Source organism: Anomaloglossus baeobatrachus, chromosome 3 (genome assembly GCF_048569485.1).
Source record: "Anomaloglossus baeobatrachus isolate aAnoBae1 chromosome 3, aAnoBae1.hap1, whole genome shotgun sequence".
Lineage (NCBI taxonomy): Eukaryota > Metazoa > Chordata > Amphibia > Anura > Aromobatidae > Anomaloglossus > Anomaloglossus baeobatrachus.
Genome location: NC_134355.1, coordinates 694,318,927 through 694,336,065, shown reverse-complemented (window position 1 = coordinate 694,336,065; position 17,139 = coordinate 694,318,927). Strand labels below are relative to the sequence as shown.

At 51.8% G+C, this 17,139-nt stretch overlaps 1 protein-coding gene across 1 annotated transcript in view; it reads right to left on the bottom strand.

Annotated features, from left to right (window-relative positions):
* Positions 1 to 17,139, bottom strand: part of LOC142297087 (DNA (cytosine-5)-methyltransferase 3A-like) — a 271,093-nt gene that overhangs the window by 176,910 nt on the left and 77,044 nt on the right. Inside the window, 1 exon segment of the mRNA XM_075341333.1 lies at positions 11,352 to 11,663. Coding sequence (XP_075197448.1) covers positions 11,352 to 11,423 — 72 coding nt within the window. The 5' untranslated portion in view covers positions 11,424 to 11,663.

The window sequence follows — 17,139 nt, the reverse complement described above, 5'->3', positions numbered from 1 at the left end:
AGAAACCAGGAGAGAACAGAAGGAACAGAGACAGAACCATAGAGAAACCAGGATAGAACAGAAGGAACAGAGACAGAACCATAGAGAAACCAGGAGAGAACAGAAGGAACAGAGACAGAACCATAGAGAAACCAGGAGAGAACAGAAGGAACAGAGACAGAACCATAGAGAAACCAGGAGAGAACAGAAGGAACAGAGACAGAACCATAGAGAGACCAGGAGAGAACAGAAGAAGCAGAAACAGAATCATAGAGAAACCAGAGGAGAACAGAAGGAACAGAGACAGAACCATGGACAAACCAGGAGAGAACAGAAGGAACAGAGACAGAACCATAGAGAAACCAGGAGAGAACAGAAGGAACAGAGACAGAACCATAGAGAAACCAGGAGAGAACAGAAGGAACAGAGACAGAACCATAGAGAAACCAGGAGAGAACAGAAGGAACAGAGACAGAACCATAGAGAAACCAGGAGAGAACAGAAGGAACAGAGACAGAACCATAGAGAGACCAGGAGAGAACAGAAGAAGCAGAAACAGAATCATAGAGAAACCAGAAGAGAACAGAAGGAACAGAGACAGAACCATGGAGAAACCAGGAGAGAACCGAAGAAACAGAGACAGAACCATAGAGAAACCAGGAGAGAACAGAAGGAACAGAGACAGAACCATAGAGAGACCAGGAGAGAACAGAAGAAGCAGAAACAGAATCATAGAGAAACCAGAAGAGAACAGAAGGAACAGAGACAGAACCATGGAGAAACCAGGAGAGAACCGAAGAAACAGAGACAGAACCATAGAGAAACCAGGAGAGAACAGAAGGAACAGAGACAGAACCATAGAGAGACCAGGAGAGAACAGAAGAAGCAGAAACAGAATCATAGAGAAACCAGAAGAGAACAGAAGGAACAGAGACAGAACCATGGAGAAACCAGGAGAGAACCGAAGAAACAGAGACAGAACCATAGAGAAACCAGGAGAGAACCGAAGAAACAGAGACAGAACCGTAGAGAAACCAGGAGAGAACAGAAGGAACAGAGACAGAACCATAGAGAAACCAGGAGAGAACAGAAGGAACAGAGACAGAACCATAGAGAAACCGAAAGAAAACAAAAGAAAATAGACAGAACCACAAGAGAACGGGTTCTGATAGATCGGATAGAGACAGAACTACATAGAAATTGGGAGATAAGAGAAGAGACAAAGGGACATGGAGCATCAAGAGCAAAGGGGATAAAAGTAGAAACAGACAATATCAGAGACCGGAGCAGACACCAGAGCAGAGACCGGAGCAGAGAACACTCAGAGGAGTGTACACAGAGGACAGTGATGAGAAGAGCTCACACTAGATTATTTTACACCCTATATACGACCCTTTACACTGATGAGATATTTAGGTTCTCCGTCAGTGAGACGGGCCGGCGGTATAATGTAACTGTGGACCGAGGTGACCCGCCCGGCGCACAAGACGCCTTTATTCTTCAGGCTTAAAGCAGCATTGGCAGGTGACGGGTAAATATCTGGATAATGGAAAACACATGTGATGGTTGATGGAGCGGGTGTACGGCACTGGTGAGCCCTGCGGTGAATCTGGCAGCAATGTCACACATCTGGACGTCTCCTCCACTTGTCTTTACATTTTTCCCTTTACTATAACCACAGGAGAGCGAAGAGTAAGCCTGACGCCAGGAATCTGAGACACCAGTAATAAGAGAGCGCAAGTGTGATGTGGCCCAGCGTCTGTCCAGCTCTAGAGATGTGGCCCAGCGTCTGTCCAGCTCTAGAGATGTGGCCCAGCGTCTGTCCAGCTCTAGAGATGTGGCCCAGCGTCTGTCCAGCTCTAGAGATGTGGCCCAGCGTCTGTCCAGCTCTAGAAATGTGACCAAGTGTCCTTCTGGCTCTAGAGATGTGGCCAAGCATCCGGCCAGCTCTAGAGATGTGGCCAATAATCACGATGATGCCCAATGATTATTATGAAGTCATGGTGATGTCTGGTGATGGTTAGGAGATCCAGTTGATGTCTGATGATGGTTATGAGATCACGGTAATGTCTGGGGATGGTTATGAGATCACGGTAATGTCTGGAGATGGTTATGAGATCATAGTAATGTATGGTGATGGTTATGAGATCACGTTGATGTCTGGTGATGGTTATGAGATCATAGTAATGTATGGTGATGGTTATGAGATCACGTTGATGTCTGGTGATGGTTATGAGATCACGGTAATTTCTGGGGATGGTTATGAGATCACGGTAATGTCTGGAGACGGTGGTTATGAGATCACGTTGATGTCTGATGATGGTTATGAGATCACGGTAATGTCTGGGGATGGTTATGAGATCACATTGATGTCTGATGATGGTTATGAGATCACGTTGATGTCTGGTGATGGTTATGAGATCACGTTGATGCCTGGTAATGGTTATGAGATCACGGTAATGTCTGGTGATGGTTATGAGATCACGGTAATGTCTGGAGATGGTTATGAGATCATGGTAATGTATGGTGATGATTATGAGATCACGTTGATGTCTGGTGATGGTTATGAGATCACGGTAATGTCTGGAGATGGTGGTTATGAGATCACGTTGATGTCTGATGATGGTTATGAGATCACGTTGATGTCTGGTGATGGTTATGAGATCACGTTGATGTCTGGTGATGGTTATGAGATCACGTTGATGTCTGGTGATGGTTATGAGATCACGTTGATGTCTGGTGATGGTTATGAGATCACGTTGATGTCTGGTGATGGTTATGAGATCACGTTGATGTCTGGTGATGGTTATGAGATCACGTTGATGTCTGGTGATGGTTATGAGATCACGTTGATGTCTGGTGATGGTTATGAGATCACGTTGATGTCTGGTGATGGTTATGAGATCACGTTGATGTCTGGTGATGGTTATGAGATCACGTTGATGTCTGGTGATGGTTATGAGATCACGGTAATGTATGGTGATGGTTATGAGATCACGGTAATGTATGGTGATGGTTATGAGATCACGGTAATGTCTGGGGATGGTTATGAGATCACGGTAATGTCTGGGGATGGTGATGAGATCACGGTAATGTCTGGGGATGGTTATGAGATCACGGTAATGTCTGGGGATGGTGATGAGATCACGGTAATGTCTGGGGATGGTTATGAGATCACGGTAATGTCTAATGATGGTTATGAGATCACGGTAATGTAAGGTGATGGTTATGAGATCACGGTAATGTCTGGTGATGGTTATGAGATCACATTGATATCTTGTAATGTTTATGAGGTCGCGGTAATATCTGGTGATGGTTATGACTATGAGATCATGGTGAAATCTGGTATTCGTGACCACGGTGATGATTTTGGGGCCTCGTGATGTCCATTGATGGTTTTGAGGTCACGGTGATGGTTATGATTATGAGGTCACGGTGATATCTGCTGATCGTTGTGTGACCACCATGATGGTTTTGGGGCCTCGGTGATGTCCGGAGATGGTTAGGAGGTCCTAGTAATGTGTGGTGATCGTTATGAGATTACAGTGATATCTGGTGATGTTATGAGATCCCGGAAATGTCCAGTGATGGTTAGGAGATCACGGTAATGTCTGGTGATGGTTGTGAGATCACGATGTCTGGTGATGGTTATAAGATCGCGTTGATATCTTGTAATGGTTATGAGGTCACGGTGATATCTGGTGATGTTTATGATTATGAGGTCACGGTGATATCTGGTATTCGTGACCACGGTGATGGTTTTCGGGCCTCGGTGATGGTTTTGGGGTCACGGTGATGTCCAGTGGTTATGATTATGAGGTCATGGTGATATCTGGGGATCGTTGTGTGACCACCGAGATGGTTTTGAGGCCTCGGTGATGTCCGGTGATGGTTATGAGATCACAGTCAACTCTTGGAATAGTTATAAGATTACAGCAATATTTAGAAGATCTTGGTGATGTCTGCTGATGATTATGAGGTCACGGGAATGTCTGGTGATGGTTATGAGATCCCAGTGATGTCCAGAGATGGTTAGGAGGTCACGGAAATGTGTGGTGATGGTTAGGAGATTACAGTGATATCTGGTGATAGTTATGAGGTCACCGTATGAGGTCAATGTAATATCTGGTAATGATTATGAGATTACGGTGATATCTGGTGATGGTTATGAGGACACGGTAATGTCTGATGGTTTTGTGGTCACGGTAATGTCTGGGGATGGGTATAAGGTCTTGGTGATTGTTATGAGATCACAGTAATGTCTGATGATGGTGATGAGATCATGGTGAAGTCCAGTGATGGTTATGAGATCACGTTAATGTCTGGAGCTGTCTGGATATGGTTATTTGGTCTCAGTTTTATCTGGTGATGGTTATGAAATCACAGTAATGTCTGGTGATGGTTACGAGGTCTTGTTGATTTCAGTTGATATCTATGGTGATGTCTGGTGATGGATATGTGGTCACAGTGATGTCTGGTGATGATTGGGGTCACAGTGATGTCTGGTGATGATTGTGGGTCACAGTGATGTCTGGTGATGATTGGGGGTCACAGTGATGTCTGGTGATGATTGGGGGTCACAGTGATGTCTGGTGATGATTGGGGGTCACAGTGATGTCTGGTGATGATTGGGGGTCACAGTGATGTCTGGTGATGATTGGGGTCACAGTGATGTCTGGTGATGATTGGGGTCACAGTGATGTCTGGTGATGATTGGGGTCACAGTGATGTCTGGTGGTGATTGGGGTCACAGTGATGTCTGGTGGTGATTGGGGTCACAGTGATGTCTGGTGATGGATTTGTGGTCACAGTGATGTCTGGTGATGATTGGGGTCACAGTGATGTCTGGTGATGATTGGGGGTCACAGTGATGTCTGGTGATTATTGGGGTCACAGTGATGTCTGGTGATGATTGGGGTCACAGTGATGTCTGGTGATGATTGGGGTCACAGTGATGTCTGGTGATGATTGGGGTCACAGTGATGTCTGGTGATGATTGGGGTCACAGTAATGTCTGGTGATGATTGGGGTCACAGTGATGTCTGGTGGTGATTGGGGTCACAGTGATGTCTGGTGGTGATTGGGGTCACAGTGATGTCTGGTGGTGATTGGGGTCACAGTGATGTCTGGTGGTGATTGGGGTCACAGTGATGTCTGGTGATGATTGGGGTCACAGTGATGTCTGGTGATGATTGGGGTCACAGTGATGTCTGGTGATGGTTATGAGATCACGGTAATGTCTGGTGATGGTTATGAGATCACGTTGATGTCTGGTCATGGTTATGAGATCACGGTAATGTCTGATGGTTATGAGATCACGTTGATGTCTGATGATGGTTATGAGATCACGGTAATGTCTGATGATGGTTATGAGATCACGGTAATGTCTGGAGATGGTGGTTATGAGATCACGTTGATGTCTGGTGATGGTTATGAGATCACGGTAATGTCTGATGATGGTTATGAGATCACGGTAATGTCTGATGATGGTTATGAGATCACGGTAATGTCTGATGATGGTTATGAGATCACGGTAATGTCTGGAGATGGTGGTTATGAGATCACGTTGATGTCTGATGATGGTTATGAGATCACGGTAATGTCTGATGATGGTTATGAGATCACGGTAATGTCTGATGATGGTTATGAGATCACGGTAATGTCTGGAGATGGTGGTTATGAGATCACGTTGATGTCTGGTGATGGTTATGAGATCACGGTAATGTCTGGTGATAGTTATGAGATCACGGTAATGTCTGGAGATGGTGGTTATGAGATCACGTTGATGTCTGGTGATGGTTATGAGATCACGGTAATGTCTGGTGATAGTTATGAGATCACGGTAATGTCTGGAGATGGTGGTTATGAGATCACGTTGATGTCTGGTGATGGTTATGAGATCACGGTAATGTCTGGGGATGGTTATGAGATCACGGTAATGTCTGATGGTTATGAGATCACGGTAATGTCTGGTGATGGTGGTTATGAGATCACGTTGATGTCTGGCGATGGTTATGAGATCACAGTAATGTCTGGTGATGGCTATGAGATCACGGTAATGTCTGGTGATGGTTATGAGATCACGGTAATGTCTGGGGATGATTATGAGATCACGGTAATGTCTGGGGATGGTTATGAGATCACGGTAATGTCTGATGATGGTTATGAGATCACGTTGATGTCTGGTGATGGTTATGAGGTCATGGTAATGTCTGGTGATGGTTATGAGATCACGGTAATGTCTGGGGATGGTTATGAGATCACGGTAATGTCTGGGGATGGTTATGAGATCACGGTAATGTCTGGGGATGGTGGTTATGAGATCACGGTAATGTCTGATGGTTATGAGATCACGGTAATGTCTGGGAATGGTTATGAGATCACGGTAATGTCTGATGATGGTTATGAGATCACGGTAATGTCTGGAGATGGTTATGAGATCACGTTGATGTCTGGTGATGGCTATGAGGTCATGGTAATGTCTGGTGATGGTTATGAGATCACGGTAATGTCTGGTGATGGCTATGAGATCACGGTAATGTCTGGTGATGGTTATGAGATCACGGTAATGTCTGGGGATGGTTATGAGATCATGTTGATGTCTGGTGATGGTTATGAGATCACCGTAATGTCTGATGATGGTTATGAGATCACGGTAATGTCTGGTGATGGCTATGAGATCACGGTAATGTCTGGTGATGGTTATGAGATCACGGTAATGTCTGGGGATGGTTATGAGATCACGGTAATGTCTGATGATGGTTATGAGATCACGGTAATGTCTGGTGATGGTTATGAGATCACGTTGATGTCTGGTGATGGTTATGAGGTCACGGTAATGTCTGGTGATGGTTATGAGATCACGGTAATGTCTGTGGATGGTTATGAGATCACGGTAATGTCTGGGGATGGTTATGAGATCACGGTAATGTCTGGGGATGGTTATGAGATGACGGTAATCTCTGGGGATGGTTATGAGATGACGGTAATCTCTGGGGATGGTTATGAGATCACGGTAATGTCTGGGGATGGTTATGAGATCACGGTAATGTCTGATGATGGTTATGAGATCACGGTAATGTCTGGGGATGGTTATGAGATCACGGTAATGTCTGATGATGGTTATGAGATCACGGTAATGTCTGGTGATGGTTATGAGATCACGTTGATGTCTGGTGATGGTTATGAGGTCATGGTAATGTCTGGTGATGGTTATGAGATCACGGTAATGTCTGTGGATGGTTATGAGATCACGGTAATGTCTGGGGATGGTTATGAGATCACGGTAATGTCTGGGGATGGTTATGAGATCACGGTAATCTCTGGGGATGGTTATGAGATCACGGTAATGTCTGGGGATGGTTATGAGATCACGGTAATGTCTGATGATGGTTATGAGATCACGGTAATGTCTGGGGATGGTTATGAGATCACGGTAATGTCTGATGATGGTTATGAGATCACGGTAATGTCTGGTGATGGTTATGAGGTCATGGTAATGTCTGGTGATGGTTATGAGATCACGGTAATGTCTGTGGATGGTTATGAGATCACGGTAATGTCTGGGGATGGTTATGAGATCACGGTAATGTCTGATGGTTATGAGATCACGGTAATGTCTGGTGATGGTTATGAGATCACGGTAATGTCTGGTGATGGTTATGAGATCACATTGATATCTTGTAATGTTTATGAGGTCACGGGGATAACTGGTGATGGTTATGACTATGAGATCATGGTGAAATCTGGTATTAGTGACCACGGTGATGGTTTTGGGGCCTCGTGATGTCCATTGATGGTTTTGAGGTCACGGTGATGGTTATGATTATGAGGTCACGGTGATATCTGCTGATCGTTGTGTGACCACCGTGATGGTTTTGGGGCCTCGGTGATGTCCGGAGATGGTTAGGAGGTCCTAGCAACGTGTGGTGATCGTTATGAGATTACAGTGATATCTGGTGATGTTATGAGGTCACCGTAATGTCTGGTAAGGATTATGAGATCACGGTGATATCTGGTGATGGGTTATGAGATCCCGGAAATGTCCAGTGATGGTTAGGAGATCACGGTAATGTCTGGTGATGGTTGTGAGATCACGATGTCTGATGATGGTTATAAGATCGCTTTGATATCTTGTAATGGTTATGAGGTCACGGTGATATCTGGTATTCGTGACCACGGTGATGGTTTTCGGGCCTCGGTGATGTCTGGTGATGATTGTGGTCACAGTGATGTCTGGTGATGGTTATGGTGATGTCCGGTGATGGTTATGGTGATGTCTAGTGTTGGTTATGGTGATGTCTGGTGATGATTATGGTGCTGTCTAGTGATGGTTATGGTGCTGTCTGGTGATGATTGGGGTCACAGTGATGTCTGGTGGTGATTGGGGGTCACAGTGATGTCTGGTGATGATTGGGGTCACAGTGATGTCTGGTGGTGATTGGGGTCACAGTGATGTCTGGTGGTGATGATTGGGGTCACAGTGATGTCTGGTGGTGATGATTGGGGGTCACGGTGATGTCTGGTGGTGATTGGGGTCACAGTGATGTCTGGTGATGATTGGGGTCACAATGATGTCTGGTGATGATTGGGGTCACAGTGATGTCTGGTGATGGTTATGGTGATGTCCGGTGATGGTTTTGAGGCAATAGTGAAGAGTACATTTTTAGCCCGTGTGTTCCTCAGTTTCTAATGCCCTAATCCGGGCCCCTCATCCAGTCCGCACCCGTCATCTGCACCTTCTACTGGGAAAATCCAAGGTTCGTTTTGAAGCCCCGAGGGTATAAAAAAGTTAACGATTCCTGCCCGGAATCAGACACAAAGGCGTCTGCACCACACATGGGATGCTGACTCCATATTAACCCCTTCAAGACTGAGGACGCACCAGTACGCTCTAAATCATGTAGGGGTATCACCGCTGGCTGCTGCAGTGAGCCGGCAGTGATCCTTGCTGATTTGAACAGCAGACATGTGCGGCTAACAGGCATGGGTGGATCCTCGATTCACCCGCACCTGTTAACCTCTTAGATCACACTTTCAAAATGTGACAGCGCAATTTAAATGGTCGCGATGGGGAAATAGCCTCTCCCCGCCGCCATCGGATTCCCAGTCACGTGATCACAGGGAGACAATGGTTTCCATCATAGCGATGGGTCATGTGATGACCCATGACGCGACCATGACGTACTTCTTGTTACAGCCGACAAAGCAGCAGCTCTAACAGGAACGCAGCATTTCTGCTGTTCTGAGCTGTGCAGCTCTGATCAGTAGAAATGAATGAGCGATCAGACTGCTGATCCTTATAGCCCTTTCGGGGACTAGTAAAGTAAGGGAAAAAAAAAAAGTTAAAGAATTAAAAAAAGTTCAAATCACCCCGTTCGCCCCCATGAAAATGAAAGGGTTAAAAAAATAAAAAAATATACACACATTTGGTATCGCCGTGTTCAGAAATGCCCGACTGGGGGTGAAGGGGTTAATGTGACTGGGATGTAAGAACCCAATGCGGCGACCCCATCATCCCAATATGAAGGCAGCGGAGGTCTGACGTGTGCACCTTTACTACCTTCTGGTCTCGGGTTGTATCCCATCTAGATGAGGCTCTGTGGACTGAACAGATCAGCTATTTCGCTACAATGTATCAGTCTGGAATCCACAGAAATGGCAAAATAAATGGTAAGATTAACCGCCCAATCCGCGTACAGGGGCATTCAGGGCTTTGACGTGGAAATCCATCCTTTACCTCTTTGTCCATCTATTGCTCCATTCCTGAGTAATTAGCGGTTTCATTTCATTAATGTGCAAATGAGGCGCTAAGTGCTCTGGGAGTGACAAAGCACTTCCCGCGGGCATATTAAAGAAAATGCTAATTACTTGATAATGCAACTACAGATAAAAGATATAAAAGCGTCAATTGAGTTACCTTTTAAACACCTGTGTGTCCAAAGCATCAGTATGGAGAGCACTATACAGCAGCACTGAGCAGTGTAGATGTGACTCCAGCTCTGTGATAGGATAAACACTTACTACAGAGCATCAGTATGGAGAGCACTATACAGCAGCACTGAGCAGTGTAGATGTGACTCCAGCTCTGTGATAGGATAAACACTTACTACAGAGCATCAGTACGGAGAGCACTATACAGCAGCACTGAGCAGTGTAGATGTAACACTTACTACAGAGCATCAGTATGGAAAGCACTATACAGCAGCACTGAGCAGTGTAGATGTTACTCCAGCTCTGTGATAGGATAAACACTTACTACAGAGCATCAGTATGGAGAACACTATACAGCAGCACTGAGCAGTGTAGATGTGACTCCAGCTCTATGATAGGATAAACACTTACTACAGAGCATCAGTATGGAGAACACTATACAGCAGCACTGAGCAGTGTAGATGTGACTCCAGATCTATGACTTGATAAACACTTACTACAGAGCATCAGTATGGAGAGCACTATACAGCAGCACTGAGCAGTGTAAATGTTACTCCAGCTCTGTGATAGGATAAACACTTACTACAGAGCATCAGTATGGAGAACACTATACAGCAGCACTGAGCAGTGTAGATGTGACTCCAGCTCTGTGATAGGATAAACACTTACTACAGAGCATCAGTATGGAGAACACTATACAGCAGCACTGAGCAGTGTAGATGTGACTCCAGCTCTATGATAGGATAAACACTTACTACAGAGCATCAGTATGGGGAACACTATACAGCAGCACTGAGCAGTGTAGATGTGACTCCAGCTCTATGATAGGATAAACACTTACTACAGAGCATCAGTATGGGGAACACTATACAGCAGCACTGAGCAGTGTAGATGTGACTCCAGATCTATGACAGGATAAACACTTACTACAGAGCATCAGTATGGAGAACACTATACAGCAGCACTGAGCAGTGTAGATGTGACTCCAGCTCTATGATAGGATAAACACTTACTACAGAGCATCAGTATGGGGAACACTATACAGCAGCACTGAGCAGTGTAGATGTGACTCTAGATCTGTGATAGGATAAACACTTACTACAGAGTATCAGTATGGAGAGCACTATACAGCAGCACTGAGCAGTGTAGATGTGACTCCAGCTCTGTGATAGGATAAACACTTACTACAGAGCATCAGTATGGAGAACACTATACAGCAGCACTGAGCAGTGTAGATGTGACCCCCAGCTCTGTGATAGGATAAACACTTACTACAGAGCATCAGTATGGAGAACGCTATACAGTAGCAGGTGTCACTCCATAACTCATTGGAGCAGCAGATATAAAAGCCATTAGTCCGGAGGAGGGGGCCGATCGCTCCCCCCAGGATGAGGAGGACCTGAGCGAGGGGCTCGGCGCGGTATAATGGCGTCACTCACCTTGTGTGACTGGACAGCGTCGGGGTCTGGCTCGGAGTTGCTGGTGTTGAGAACAGTACCATTGGACAGCATTATTGGGAATAATCCGGGGAGGTCACAGGGAGGAGTCCGCGGGGAACACAGTACAAATCCACAAGTAAAAAAAATCAAAGGATTCAATTCATCAAAAAAATTAAATAAAAGCACCAAGTGGAGCAGTGTCAGTGCGTCAGGCCACGTGTCAGTGCGTGTCAGGCCGCGCGTCGTCAGGTCCGCGTGTCGTCAGGTCCGCGTGTGTGCGCCCGACGTCCGGGCAGATCTTCCTCCTTTGTCCTACATGAAAACAGAATAAACAAAGTATCAGAAAGTGTCGGTCACCGAAACCCGCAGCAGATCATTCACCTCCTATAACAGTGTGCGGATCAGGTTACAACAGCTCCGGGGGGGGGGGGGGGGGGGGGGGAAACTACCGAGGAGCCTGGACGAGCGCCACAACCGCACCGCAGACGCTCCACCCAGAGGAGAGATCACTCAGGAGCACTGTGTCCTCACATCCAACCCCGGGCATACACCACGGGAGGGGGCAGGTACACCCCCAACAGGAGGGCCGCAGGGGTACACCCCCCACAGGAGGGCCGCAGGGGTACACCACCCTGGAGGAGAGCCACCGGGTACACCCCCAACAGGAGGGCCGCATGGGTACACCCCCCACAGGAGGGCCGCATGGGTACACCCATCACAGGAGGGTCGCATGGGTACACCCATCACAGGAGGAGAGCCACCGGGTACACCCCCCAACAGGAGGGCCGCATGGGTACACCCCCCAACAGGAGGGCCGCATGGGTACACCACCCAACAGGAGGGCCGCATGGGTACACCACCCTGGAGGAGAGCCACCGGATACACCCCCCAACAGGAGGGCTACATGGGTACACCACCCTGGAGGAGAGCCACCGGGTACACCCCCCACAGGAGGGCCGCATGGGTACACCCATCACAGGAGGGCCGCATGGGTACACCCATCACAGGAGGGCCGCATGGGTACACCCATCACAGGAGGAGAGCCACCGGGTACACCCCCCACAGGAGGGCCGCATGGGTACACCCATCACAGGAGGGCCGCATGGGTACACCCATCACAGGAGGAGAGCCACCGGGTACACCCCCCAACAGGAGGGCCGCATGGGTACACCCATTACAGGAGGAGAGCCACCGGGTACACCCCCCAACAGGAGGGCCGCATGGGTACACCCCCCAACAGGAGGGCCGCATGGGTACACCACCCTGGAGGAGAGCCACCGGATACACCCCCCAACAGGAGGGCTACATGGGTACACCACCCTGGAGGAGAGCCACCGGGTACACCCCCCAACAGGAGGGCTACATGGGTACACCACCCTGGAGGAGAGCCACCGGATACACCCCCCAACAGGAGGGCTACATGGGTACACCACCCTGGAGGAGAGCCACCGGGTACACCCCCCACAGGACGGCCGCATGGGTACACCACCCTGGAGGAGAGCCACCGAATACACCCCCCACAGGAGGGCCGCATGCGTAAACCACCCTGGAGGAGAGCCACCGGATACACCCCCAACAGGAGGAGAGCCACCGGATACACCCCCAACAGGAGGAGAGCCACCGGGTACACCCCCCACAGGAGGGCCGCATGGGTACACCACCGAGGAGGAGAGCCACCGGGTACACCCATCACAGGAGGGCCGCATGGGTACACCACCCTGGAGGAGAGCCACCAGATGCACCCCCCACAGGAGGAAAGCCACCGGATACACCCCCCAACAAGAGGGTCGCATGGGTACACCACTCTGGAGGAGAGCCACCGGGTACACCCCCCACAGGAGGACGGCCACCGGATACACCCCCCAACAGGAGGGCCGCATGGGTACACCACCCTGGAGGACAGCCACCGGATGCACCCCCCACAGGAGGACCGCATGCGTACACCACCCTGGAGGAGAGCCACCGAATACACCCCCCACAGGAGGAGAGCCACCGGATACACCCCCAACAGGAGGAGAGCCACCGGGTACACCCCCCACAGGAGGGCCGCATGGGTACACCACCCAGGAGGAGAGCCACCGGGTACACCCATCACAGGAGGGCCGCATGGGTACACCACCCTGGAGGAGAGGCACCAGATACACCCCCCAACAGGAGGGCCGCATGGGTACACCACCCTGGAGGAGAGCCACCGGGTACACCCCCCACAGGAGGGCCGCATGGGTACACCACCCTGGAGGAGAGGCACCGGATACACCCCCCAACAGGAGGGCCGCATGGGTACACCACCCTGGAGGAGAGCCACCGGGTACACCCCCCACAGGAGGGCCGCATGGGTACACCAGCCTGGAGGAGAGCCACCGGGTAGACCCCCCACAGGAGGGCAGCATGGGTACACCACCCTGGAGGAGAGGCACCGGATACACCCCCCAACAGGAGGGCCGCATGGCTACACCAGCCTGGAGGAGAGGCACCGGGTACACCCCCCAACAAGAGAGCTGCATGGGTACACCACCCTGGAGGAGAGCAACCGGATACACCCAACAAGAGGGCCACATGGGTACCCCACCGTAGAGGAGAGCCACCGGATAAAAACCCCACAGAAGGGCCGCATGGGTACACCACCCTGGAGGAGAGCCACCGGATACACCCCCCATAGGAGGGCCGCTCGGTACACACCACATGGGAGGGTTTCCCGGGTATATACCCCACAGGAGAGCCGCATGGGTACATCACCCTGGAGGAGAGCCACCGGGCCTGTACACCACACCCCACAGGAGCGCGGCCCAGTACACCACGACCCACCCACAAGAATGCGGCCCTGAACACCACACCCCACAGGAGCGCAGCCCTGTACACCACACCCCACAGGAGCACCGCCCTGTACACCACAAACCACAGGAGCACCACCCTGTACACCCCACACTAGGGGGAGCGCTGCGGTTTCTGCTCACTGGTGACACAGCTTTGGAGCCCCCTCTAGTGGAGAGATTGCGGCCCTGTACACCACACCCCACCCACAAGAACGCGACCCTGTACACCACACCCCACAGGAGCACCGCCCTGTACACCACACCCCACCCACAAGAACACAGCCCTGTACACCACACTCCACAGGAGCGCAGCCCTGTACACCACACCCCACAGGAGTGCCGCCCTGTACACCACACCCCACAGGAGCATCGCCCTGTACACCACACCCCACAGGAGCACCGCCCTGTACACCACACCCCACCCACAAGAACACAGCCCTGTACACCACACTCCACAGGAGCGCAGCCCTGTACACCACACCCCACAGGAGCGAGCCCTGTACACCACACCCCACAGGAGCATCGCCCTGTACACCACGCCCCACAGGAGCGCCGCCCTGTACACCACACCCCACAGGAGCACCGCCCTGTACACCACACCCCACAGGAGCACCGCCCTGTACACCACACCCCACAGGAGCACCGCCCTGTACACCACACCCCACAGGAGCGCAGCCCTGTACACCACACCCCACAGGAGCACCGCCCTGTACACCACACCCCACCCACAAGAACACAGCCCTGTACACCACACCCCACAGGAGCGAGCCCTGTACACCACACCCCACAGGAGCGAGCCCTGTACACCACACCCCACAGGAGCGCAGCCCTGTACACCACACCCCACAGGAGCGCAGCCCTGTACACCACACCCCACAGGAGCGCAGCCCTGTACACCACGCCCCACAGGAGCGCATCCCTGTACACCACACCCCACAGGAGCGAGCCCTGTACACCACACCCCACAGGAGCACCGCCCTGTACACCACACCCCCCACAGGAGCACCGCCCTGTACACCACACCCCAGCCACAAGAACACAGCCCTGTACACCACACCCCACAGGAGTACTGCCCTGTACACCCCACCCCACAGGAGCGCAGCCCTGTACACCACACCCCACAGGAGCGCAGCCCTGTACACCACACCCCACAGGAGCACCGCCCTGTACACCACACCCCACAGGAGCACCGCCCTGTACACCACACCCCACAGGAGCATTGCCCTGTACACCACACCCCACAGGAGCACCGCCCTGTACACCACACCCCACAGGAGCGCCGCCCTGTACACCCCACCCCACAGGAGCGCCGCCCTGTACACCCCACCCCACAGGAGCGCCGCCCTGTACACCACACCCCACAGGAGCGCAGCCCTGTACACCACACCCCACAGGAGTGCCGCCCTGTACACCACACCCCACAGGAGTGCCGCCCTGTACACCACACCCCACAGGAGTGCAGCCCTGTACACCACACCCCACAGGAGCGAGCCCTGTACACCACACCCCACAGGAGTGCGGCCCTGTACACCACACCGCACAGGAGTGCGGCCCTGTACACCACACCCCACCCACAAGAACACAAGCCTGTACACCACACCCCACAGGAGCGCCGCCCTGTACACCACACCCCACAGGAGCGCCACCCTGTACACCACACCCCACAGGAGCACCGCCCTGTACACCACACCCCACAGGATTGCGGCCCTGTACACCACACCCCACAGGAGCGCAGCCCTGTACACCACACCCCACAGGAGCGCAGCCCTGTACACCACACCCCACAGGAGGGCAGCCCTGTACACCACACCCCACAGGAGCGAGCCCTGTACACCACACCCCACAGGAGCACCGCCCTGTACACCACACCCCCACAGGAGCGAGCCCTGTACACCACACCCCACCCACAAGAACACAGCCCTGTACACCACACCCCACAGGAGCACCGCCCTATACACCACACCCCACAGGAGCGCCACCCTGTACACCACACCCCACAGGAGCGCAGCCCTGTACACCACACCCCACAGGAGCACCGCCCTATACACCACACCCCACAGGAGCGCCGCCCTGTACACCACACCCCACAGGAGCGCAGCCCTGTACACCACACCCCACAGGAGCGCAGCCCTGTACACCACACCCCACAGGAGCGCCGCCCTGTACACCACACCCCACAGGAGCACCGCCCTGTACACCACACCCCACAGGAGCGCCGCCCTGTACACCACACCCCACAGGATTGCGGCCCTGTACACCACACCCCACAGGAGCGAGCCCTGTACACCACACCCCACAGGAGCACCGCCCTGTACACCACACCCCACAGGAGCGCCGCCCTGTACACCACACCCCACAGGAGCGCCACCCTGTACACCACACCCCACAGGAGCGCCGCCCTGTACACCACACCCCACAGGATTGCGGCCCTGTACACCACACCCCACAGGAGCGCAGCCCTGTACACCACACCCCACAGGAGCGAGCCCTGTACACCACACCCCACAGGAGCACCGCCCTGTACACCACACCCCACAGGAGCGCAGCCCTGTACACCACACCCCACAGGAGCGCCGCCCTGTACACCACACCCCACAGGAGCACCGCCCTGTACACCACACCCCACAGGAGCGCCACCCTGTACACCACACCCCACAGGAGCGCAGCCCTGTACACCACACCCCACAGGAGCGCCGCCCTGTACACCACACCCCACAGGAGTGCCGCCCGCTACAGGTGACATCTACTACATTAGCTGTACTCAGAGATATCACCTGCAGTCCCATGTAACACCACCGTCACAGTGCTTTATAATGAAATGATGTCCACACTAGGGGGAGCGCTGCGGTTTCTGTTCGCTGGTCACACAGCTCTGGAGCCCCCTCTAGTGGAGAGATCGCATGTCTGCACTGAGCTCTGACAACCGATACAAGGGATGGTGGAGCACCGTTATTAACCCCTCAACATCCAGCTAG